The 11,200-nt window shown below is 39.1% G+C and overlaps 2 protein-coding genes across 2 annotated transcripts; one reads left to right on the top strand and one right to left on the bottom strand.

Moving 5' to 3' along the window:
• The first annotated feature begins 1,677 nt into the window (after positions 1–1,677).
• Positions 1,678–2,457, top strand: LOC109162969 (probable calcium-binding protein CML15). The gene has a single exon (XM_019311677.1). It carries the CDS (start codon positions 1,913–1,915, stop codon positions 2,441–2,443), a length of 531 nt encoding a protein of 176 aa, XP_019167222.1. The 5' UTR covers positions 1,678–1,912; the 3' UTR covers positions 2,444–2,457.
• A 6,329-nt stretch (positions 2,458–8,786) lies between these two features.
• LOC109162962 (3-dehydrosphinganine reductase TSC10A-like) lies at positions 8,787–9,570 on the bottom strand. The gene is made up of 2 exons (XM_019311672.1): positions 9,022–9,570; positions 8,787–8,951 (listed from the first exon to the last, which is right to left on the bottom strand). Exons 1-2 carry the CDS (start codon positions 9,559–9,561, stop codon positions 8,787–8,789), a joined length of 705 nt encoding a protein of 234 aa, XP_019167217.1. The 5' UTR covers positions 9,562–9,570.
• Positions 9,571–11,200: the final 1,630 nt, after the last annotated feature.

Genomic DNA, 11,200 nt, shown 5'->3' on the forward strand with positions numbered 1-11,200 from the left:
GAAAATAGCAAGGAATTCAAATGCAAAAGCACAATCCATAACCAAAACAATATATTAAATCAAACTAATTAATCAAAGCAGTGAATTGAAGCACAAAGTAATTAAATTGCAAGAATTGAAAATGAAGAACTACTTTACCTATATTGAAATTGAAATCTTCAAATTCTTGATCAAAATTGCACATGAAAGTAAATTTAAGCCATGATTGGAAATTGAAATTCACAAGTATTTGAATCTAAAAGTGCTGGAAAAGTATAAGGGAAGAAATACTCCCCAAAATAGTCTAAAGAGAAAACCTAAGAAAAGAAAAAGCTCCTTGTAAAAATCTAACTTCTCCCTTTTATAGCTCCCGGATATACTTGTGTTACGAGGCCTTTTACGAGCGTAACGTATGGTCGAGGCAATGTGTCCTCTTAATTTGTGATCAGAACATGTTAGATGTGCAGGTAAGACTTAGCCAGATGTGCGCGAGGCAATGTGAATCCTAGTTCACAATATAATTTGCTATAATTTACCATTGCAAATATCGCAATAAAATGAAAGCAAACCATAAAAGCCAATAATAATATGCATAAAGACTTTATAGGCAACAATTATTATACCGTGGACCATGGTATGGAAACGGCATCGTTTCTTTAAGTAAAGAAACGGTTGCCATTACATTTTAATAGAGCCCGTATTTTTTGTGTTCATAACAAAATGAAACTACAGTGTATTTAAAATGTAACTGTCTCACATATTGTGTTTATATTATCAAATGAAGCTGTAATTGAATTATTGAAACGATACTTTAGTTGTGTGAAATGAAACTGCAATATGTATAAAATGAAACTAAATAATATGTCTCACATATTGAGTATATATTGTCAAATAGAACTGTAGTTGAATAGAAATGATATTGCAGTTGTGTTGTAATGAAACTACATTGTATATAAAATGAAATTGAATAACAGTTTCACATATTTGAGTGTATATTGTCCAATGAAACTGTAGTTGTATCGAAATGATACTGTAGTTGTGTTGTAATGAAACTACAGTGTATATAAAATGAAACTGAATAACAGTTTCACATGCATATTTGAGTGTATATTGTCCAATGAAACTGTAGTTATATCGAAATGATATTGTAGTTGTGTTGTAATGAAACTACAGTGTATATAAAATGAAACTGAATAATAGTTTCAAATATTTGAGTGTATATTGTCTAATAAAACTGTAGTTATATCCAAATGATACTGTAATTGTGTTGTAATGAAACTACAGTGCATATAAAATGAAACTGAATAACAGTATCGCATGTAATAAGACTATTATATGTATAATGTCGAATGAAACTGTAGTGGGAACAAAATAAAACTATAGTTATGTTGAAATAAAACTACAATGTATATAAAATGAAATTGAATATGTTATACAAACAGAGTTACTTTACTCCGAATGACGCGAAACGAGTGTCGTTTCTTTTCAACGACACCGTGTTGGACATGGTCCCCGGTATAATTTGCCTATAGGCAACACAACCAGCTTGGACTCACCTAAGTGCTCTCACCATTAATAAATAGAGGGCGGAAAAACGATAAATGTATTTTTCCGGAATAATACTTATGCTACATGCATGTTTTAATTCTTTTCTAAAAAAGAAAAAAAAAATCAATAAAATCATCTCGAGTAGCAAAAGATAAAAACTGAAATTCTCTGTCAGAATTATATATAGAATATAGAATACGTGAATACCGCACGGTTGTAACAACCACCTTTTTCACCTCCCAATTCTACCAAAACACCATTTCCTCCCTTTCAAACCACCACCACCACCGCCGTATTCCTCCGCCCCTCCCCGGCCATTTTTTTTTTCTTTCTGACTTCCATCTTTTCTCTTATGTAATCCACATTCTTTTTTTTGACATCCAAAATGTCCGTCATCGTTCAACTTGAGCAACTAAATCAATTAAAACAAATATTCTCAAGATTCGACATGGACGCCGACGGCAGCCTGACCCACCTGGAGCTCGCCGCCCTGCTCCGCTCCCTGGGGATCAGACCCTCCGGCGACCAAGTCTACGTCATGCTAAACAACATGGACGCCAACGGCAACGGCTTCATCGAGTTCGACGAACTCGTCAACGCCATCATGCCCGACATCACCGAGCAGATCCTCGGCAACCAAGAAAAGCTTTTGGAAATCTTCAACTGCTTCGACCGGGACGGCAACGGCTACATCACGTTGCCGGAGCTCGCCGGTTCCATGGCCAAAATGGGTCAGGCCTTAACGTACAAAGAGCTGAAGGAGATGCACGAGGAGGCCGATACCGACGGCGACGGCGTAATTAGCTTCACCGAATTCACGGCTATAATGGCCAAGTCCGCCTCCGAGTTTCTAGGCCTCCCTCTCCCGCCGCGCAGAAATACAGAAACCGACGACGCCAATGCCGCCGGCCATTGATCATATTTGCAGAGATAATAGTTTTGTCTAGTTTAATTAAATTAATTGTAATACATTGTGTATATTATTATCTATAAAAAAAAGTTATTTAGGTGTAATAATTCCATTTTTGTCCTGTTATACTAACTTTTTTTTATGTTATATATATATATATATATATATATATATATATATATATATATATATATATATACTTTGGAGAATACTTGTAATTAACTAGATAGTTAAATCATGTATATTTTCAGGTGAAGTTTTAGCTATAACTGACAATCCCAATATGAATATATAGCATGTGTGTGGCAATGCAACTCCGTGGACACAAACATTAACCTTTTGTGAATGTGCATAGTAACACTTCTCCAATAAACCAAATTTCAAATTGGATTATTTATTGAATTGGATTGTGTTCTCCATCAATTAGGTAGGATTTTTAATCATGTCATATTGGAAGTTGGTTGGAATACATTTAAAAGGAAAAGGCTTCTTCCTCTTTAAAAGTGTTGTTCCACATTGGTTTTGAAAGTCCCCTTCTCCCACTTTATATAGTACAACTCTTTTAAGAGTCTTGAAACTTTATGGACAGGAGAGAAGGGGAGACCATGCGCACATCGTCGCCATTGACTACTTGGTTCGCTTGCGTGCATGGTGTGCGGATCAGTTCTCACTTGTCCGTAAGAAACACACAATTCGAAAAAACTGGAACCTCTCAACGACATCAACCAAAAATACTCATGCACTTCGAACAACTCGAAGTGGAAACACACAATTCGAATCCTCTCAACGACGGTGGTCAACCAAAAATACTCATGCACTTCGAACAACTCGAAGTGGAAACACACAATTCGAATCCTCTCAACGACGGTGGTCAACCAAAAATACTCATGCACTTTGAACAGCTCGAAGTGGACTATGTTCTGCTTCACGATATTGCTATGTACCAAATTACCCATTGCCTTTATTAGACTTGTGTTAATCTCGCAAAACTGGAACCTCTCAACGACATCAATTTTCGTAGGTGGTCAACCAAAAATACTCATGCACTTTGAACAGCTCGAAGTGGACTATGTTCTGCTTCACGATATTGCTATGTACCAAATTGCCCATTGCCTTTATTAGACTAGTGTTGATCTCGCAAAACTGGAACCTCTCAACGACATCAATTTTCATAGGTGGTCAACCAAAAATACTCATGCACTTTGAACAGCTTGAAGTGCACTATGTTCTGCTTCATGATGCTGCTATGTACCAAATTACCCATTGCCTTTATTAGGAAGTCAATCGGTCTGGATTTTTCCCCCACAATGACCTTGTCTAAAGGTGAATAGATCTCAACCAACCTTCTAATAACATCTTAAAAAGAACACATTATTAATAGAAATAAACTTGAACAAGATTTAGAAGAATCACAAAAACATACCAACCAGCTCCTTATCATCAAAATGGGTCTTCAAATCTGAAAAAACTTTCAACGATACCAGTGTCTAGGAAATCCATTGTTTTTGTACTTGTTTATCAAAGTAGAGCAATTGAACTTCAACATAAATCGGTGAGTGTTGGTCTTATAACTAAAAAAATTAATTATCATCAAGAAATTCTTAATAGCATAGACTTTACCCTCTTTCACTGTTGGAAATCTTTGATTTTTCAACCACCTAAAAATGGTCGAATTTCAATTTTTTGTCTAAGGATTATGGTGGAGAAATAGGTCAAAATTTCCGACCACCTTTACTTAGTGGTCGGAAATACCGACCACAAAGTAAAGGTGGTCGAAAAAAATTTCGACAATTTAAATTTTTTTTTTAGCTGAGTTGGAAATTTCAGCCCATCTTTCTAGTAGCTAATTTTTTCGACCACTTTACAAAATTGAATGCTATTTCCGACCACATTGTCCGGTGGTCAGAAGTAGCGACGAAGGTTTTTCCAGATACAAAAAATTGTCGAAACAAAGGCTTCCGACTTGATTTAAGATCACTTTCATGTGATTGAAAATTCCTTGATTTTCAGCCGTGTTTGAAGACCTTATGGTACTTACCAACATGCTCCTTAGGTATATGAGCATGTAGGTAGGTTCCCTAAATAGAACAAAGATTGAAAACATATTATTAACAGTAAAAATAAGATATATATATATATATATATATATATATATATATATATATATATATATATATATATATTTCCCCCATTTGCAATATTTTTTCTATTCAGTGAACTTAATAAAGTACATAGAACAAAACATACAAATGAGAAACATTATGTGTAAAACTGATCAGTTTTACACATAATGTTTCTCATTTGTATGTTTTGTTCTATGTACATTATTAAGTTCACTGAATAGAAAAAATATTGCAAATGGGGGAAATATATATATATATATATATATATATATATATATATATATATATATATATATATATATAGGGATGGAGGGAGAGGGGGGCAGTAGGGGCGGCCGCCCCCCTCACCCCACCCCACCCCGTATATAGTATTTGTATGTATATATGTATATATAGTACATGTTTTAGTATTAGTATAAAAAAATTATAAAATATTAATAAGAAGTGAGTTAGAGTAGGTGGTAGCGCACAACTTTGGTAATAATGAAGTTAAGGGTTCTAATCCTAGCATCAACATAGTTTGTGTAATTTATAATGTGTTTTCTATTCAAATTATTTTATTAATTATGTGTCATATTTTGTTATGAATATTTTTATAAAGTTTCTAGAAAAATTTTCTGAATCCATCTGTACTGTTTCGCCCCCCCTCAACCGAATTTCTGGCTCCGTCCATATATATATATATATATATATATATATATATATATATATATCAGCAGAGAAAAAGCTTGTAAAAATAGTAATTTTGACATATATTATATTGTTTCTCATGTGATATTGGAAGTTTGTTGGAATACATTTAAAAGGAAAAGGTTTCTTCCTCTTTAAAAGTGTTGTTCCACATTGGTTTTGAAAGTTCCCTTCTCCCACTTTATATAGTACAACTTTTTTGAGAGTCTTGAAACTTATGGAGAGGAGAGAGGGGAAACCATACGCACATCATCGCTATTGACTGCTTGGTTCGCTTGCGTGCATGGTGTTCGGATCAGTTCTCTCTTGTCCATAAGAAACACACAATTCAAATTCTCAGACTGCACTATCGCTGCAATTTTGCAACAATGTCTTTGTTCGTGAATAAAATTAGTGTTGATCTTGCACAGTTCTCTCTTGCAACAATGTCTTTATTCGTGAATAAAATTAGTGTTGATCTCGCACACTTTTCTCTGGCATCAATTTTCGCAGGTGGTCAACCAAAAATACTCATGCACTTTGAACAGCTCGAAGTGGACTATGTTCTGCTTCACGATGCTGTTATGTACCAAATTACCCATTGCCTTTAGGAAATCAATCAGTCTGGATTTTTTCCCTACAATGACCTTGTCCAAAGGTGAATAGATCTCAACCAACATTCCAATAACATCTTAAAAAGAAAACATTGTTAATAGAAAATAAACTTGAACGGGATTTAGAAGAATCACAAAAACATACCAACCAGCTCCTTATCATCAAAATGGGTCTTTAAATCTGAAAAAGAATTCAGACGATACATGTGTCTAGGAAATCCATTGTTTTGGTACTCATTTACCAAAGTAGAGTAATTGAACTTCAACATAAAACGGTGAGTGCTGGTTTTATAACTAAAAAATTAGTTATCATCAAGAAATTCTTAAAAGCATAGACTTTACCCTCTTTCACGGTTGGAAATCTTTGATTTTCCGACCACTAAATAAATGGTCGAATTTTAATTTTTCGTTGAAGGATTATGTTGGAGATATAGGTTGGAATTTCCGACCACCTTTATTTAGTGGTCGGAAATACTGACCACAAAGTGGTCGAAAAAAAATTCGGCAATTTAAATTTTTTTAACTGAGTTGGAAATTTTCGCCAATCTTTATAGTAGCTGATTTTTCCGACCACTTTACCAACTTGGATGTTATTTCCGAACACCGGATTCGGGATTGTTCCGTGCATTTTTTTCCAATATTATTGCATGGCCCTTTAGTTTAAAGCATTTTAACAAGGTTTGATGAATTTCAAAGCATTTGGATGCTTCGTTCATTGAAAATGACGATGTCCAAAATTATGTCGAGCTGTACGCAAACTGACCTGTGTGGCATAGCCAAGTACTTAGGATTGTTGGGAATGTGAGAGCAATATATGGCATTTGAATTGGGTCACTAATTAAGAAGTACAATAAGCTCTAAAAGAAATATATATGTCATTTTTGATACGAGAACGACGTTAAACAACATAAGCCAAGGCATAGCACACCACCGTCGTAAAAGTATTTGGGTGACTGGCCTGTAAACGTTTGTTGCGTGATATTGCCCACCGTCATGTCACATCCGTCCGCAACTTAGGTACCAACGTGCTGCATTTTTCCGCAACTTAGGCACCAACGTGCCGCATCCATCCGCAATTTAGGCACCATCGTGCCGCATCCGTCCGCAACGTACACCCCATCATGCCGCATCGGTCTGCAACTTAGGCCCCATGCATCGTGCCGCATCCGTCCGCAACATACACAACATCGTGCCGCATCCGTCCGCAACTTAGGCACCAACGTGCCGCATCCGTCCGCAATTTAGGCATCATCGTGCCGCATCTGTCCGCAACGTACACACCATCGTGCCGCATCCATCCGCAACTTAAGCCCCATGCATCGCGCCGCATCCGTCCGCAACGTACGCACCATCGTGCCGCATCCGTCCGCAACGTACGCATCATCGTGCCGCATCGGTCCGCAACTTAGGCACCATCGTGCCGCATCCGTCCGCAACTTACGCACCATCGTGCCGCATCTGTCCGCAACATATGCACCATCGTGCCGCATCCGTCCGCAACTTACGCACCATCGTGCCGCATCCGTCCGCAACATACGCACCATCGTGCCGCATCCGTCCGCAACTTAGGCACCATCGTGCCGCATCCGTCCGCAACTCACGCACCAACGTGTCGCATCCGTCCGCAACTTAAGCACCATCGAGCCACATCCGTCGTGCAACTTAGGCACCAACGTGCCGCAACCGTCTGCAACTTAGGCACCAACGTGCCGCATCCGTCCGCAACTTAGGCACCAACGTGCCGCATCCGTCCGCAACTTAGGCACCTCCATCCGCAACTTTGGCACCTCCGTCCGCAACTTAGACACCTCATAGCCACCTCCGTCCGCAACTTAGGCACCTCGTGCCCACCTCCATCCGCAACTTAGGCACATCGTAGGCACCTAAGTCCGCAACTTAGGCACCTGCTACGCACCCCCATCCGCACTTAGGCACCTCGTGGGCACCACCGTCCGCAACATAGGCACCTGCTAGGGACCTCCGTCCGCAACTTAGGCACCAACGTGCCGCATCCGTCCGCAACTTAGGCACCATAGTGCCCCATCCGTTGCCAACTTAGGCACCATCGTCCGCAATTTATGCCCAACGTAGGCACCTTCGTTCGCAAAGCAAAGTTCGAGTGAAACGTGGCTAAGTCCTTGGGCACTAAACACTTGTAAACTTCACTTCAAACTTTTGAATACTTGGACACTTAGCCATTTTATCAAGCCTTTATTTCTTGATTGCGTGTGTAACTACTTAGACACCATAACCAATCATTGGGAATCGGAACCTCTCGCGTAATAATGTGGATTGAATTGGATTGATAGGGAGAGAGTGATGAAATGCAGGATGGATGGGGTGGGAGGGATGAATCGGAGCGACAAAGGGCTGAATCTTAGAGGATCGTGGCAGCAATTCCACTCTACCACTTACAATACCCCGTCACGCATTTAAGCCATCTGCAAAAGATTCATCTCGCCGCTTGATCGGAATTGTAATTCAAGGCGGCCACCGTGACCCTTTCGCCACGACGATTTTGCAAAAATGATCGGAACAAGGGCTTCCGACTTGATTTAAGATCACTTTCAGCAGTGTTTGAAGACCTTATGGTACTTAGCAACATGCTCCTTAGGTATATGAGCATGTAGGTAGGTTCCCTAAATAGAACAAAGATTGAAAACACACACACACACACACACACACACACACACACACACACATATATATATATATATATATATATATATATATATATATATATATATATATATATATATATATATATGGTGAATCAACGATTTGGTCCCTCACTTATTCGCGACTTGTCAATGCTGCCCCTGAATCACGTATTCATCGATTTAGTCCCCGAAAATAATTGTTTTTCGTCAAATCAGTCCCTATGGCCGTATTCCGTCAAGTCTCAGGCGAGAGCTCCGATTTGCCCTGCGCATTTTGGTCTTTTCACGCCTTCTTCTTCATTAACTCTGACCAATGGAGCTCCCGGCGAGGCAGCAAACCGGCAATGGAGTTTTCCGGCGAGGCAATTTGGATTATGTTTTTTGAATGCTCCACGGGGTCACTTTGTTCCCCGTCCATCCCTAATATATCCTTCGCGTACACCCTGGCCTTTAGTAATTGTTAAGGAGTACAATTTTTTTCTGTCACCCATCAAAAAGAGAGAAGATCGAAAATATACCTGGCCGGCCTGAGACGAAATGATGGCAATTGATCCAGGTCCACGGTTCGCCGGCCGGCTGATCATTCCCGGCAACGCCGCTTTGATGAGATGAAAAGTCCCTGTCAAGTTCACGTCAATCATCATCTTCACCTCCTTGACCTCCTGATTCTCCAGCTCCTTCGATGCATACACTCCGTGATTGCAAACCAGAACGTCGATAGGCCCAGCCTCCTCCACGGCCCTCTTCACGGCGTCGTAGTCTCTGACGTCGGCGCTGAACGCCGCGACGCCGCAGCCGGTGGCGCGCAGTATCGCGTGCTTGGCGTCCTCGAGCTTCCCGGCATTCCGAGCTAGTATGGAGACCTTGGCGCCTTCTGCGGCGGCTTGGAGAGCTAGAGCCAGGCCAATGCCACTGGAGCCTCCGGTGATGAAGACGTGGCGGTTGCTGATGGAGACTTTCACGGGACGCGGCCGGACGATGAGGTAGAAGAAGAGGAGAAGGGAGAGAGGGAGAAGGAGAAGAAGAAGAGAGAGGAGAACGAGAGAAGAGTTCGCCATTGATGGAAAGCTTGAGAATGGAGGTTTATTTTCAAGTTGATGACTTCCTCGTACTTTGCAATATTTTCAAGTTGATCACTCCCGGCGAGGCAGCAAACCGACAATGGAGTTTTCCGGCGACCTTGGCTTTTGGGTAAGCTGCTGTGCGACGATGGAATGAAGAAGAAGGCGTGAAAAGACCAAAATGCCCAGGGCAAATCGGAGCTCTCGCCTGAGACTTGACGGAATACGGTCATAGGGACTAATTTGACGAAAAACAATTATTTTCGGGGACTAAATCGATGAATACGTGATTCAGGGACAACATTGACAAGTCGCGAATAAGTGAGGGACCAAATCGTTGATTCACCCTATATATATATATATATATATATATATATATATATATATATATATATATGTGAGCATATATAAAGCCTGTAAAAAGATCAGTTTTACACATAATGTTTCTCATTTGTATTTTTTGTTTTATGTACATTGTTAAGTTCATTGAATAGAAAAAATACTGCAAACAAATTATTAACAGGGAAAAAATATATATCAGCAGAGAAAAAGCTTGTAAAAATAGCAGTTTTGACATATATTGTTTCTCATTTTAATGTTCATCAGTTCTGTTTTAAACATAATGTCTCTCATTTGTTTGTGTTTTTTTTTTTTTTTTGGATATGTACACTACTGGAAAGATACATTTTCGTCATGAAATATGCACCCTTTGGATTTGATGGAATCACTGCCCCTCCTTTCTACTACCCCTCCTTTCTACTACTTGGTATGTACGAACCAATATGACTTTAATGGCAGAAGTTGTTTTAAATGGAGAGATCTCGATTGCAAGGATAAACATTGGAATCATATCTTTTGCTCTTTGTATTGTATTTAAAGACTATCTTAAGAAGTTGTGAAGGAGATGAACTACGTAATCCATAACTGAACTATCTCTATTTATAATGTCGTGTATTACTAATTCAAATCTGTAAAACAATGATGATTACCACCGTTTGGAATTTGGATAAACGATGAAACCATAATAATAAGCTGCAATGGAATTCAAAAAGACAACTTAAGAACTCAGCTTTTGAAATTAAATTTATCAGCTGTGAGATGTCTTATATAACTAAACGCCACTGTTTTCAGTGGGCGTGAAAGTAATCTATTTTAATTTTTCAAGATGTTGGGGCTTTATTATAGTAGATGATCATAAATATTGCAGGTTCATTTCATCAATATTGCATGTCTATCAATAAACTACTAATATTCAAAATATAGAGTAAATACTTAAAATGATCCCTTTACTATAGCTAAATTCACAAATTGGTCTTTAACTTTCAATTTCACCCAATTAAGTCCTTAACTTTGCAATTTTGACACGATTTGGTCCTCCATATAATTGACCGTTTGTTGACCGTGATCGACGATCTCCAGAAGAACCTTCAGCTCTCGTCGGAGCACGTGGAGGCCTCCAGGATAACGTTGCACCGGTTCGGAAACACGTCGTCTTCTTCGCTCTGGTACGAATTCAACTACATTGAATCCAAAGGGAGGATGAAGAAGGTGACCGGATTTGGTAGATTGCTTTCGACAGTGGATTCAAATGTAACAGTGCGATCTGGAAATGCAACCGGAACCTTAAAAAACCGAC

This window comes from Ipomoea nil, unplaced genomic scaffold (assembly GCF_001879475.1).
Source record: "Ipomoea nil cultivar Tokyo-kokei standard unplaced genomic scaffold, Asagao_1.1 scaffold2973, whole genome shotgun sequence".
NCBI classification, from domain to species: Eukaryota; Viridiplantae; Streptophyta; class Magnoliopsida; order Solanales; family Convolvulaceae; genus Ipomoea; species Ipomoea nil.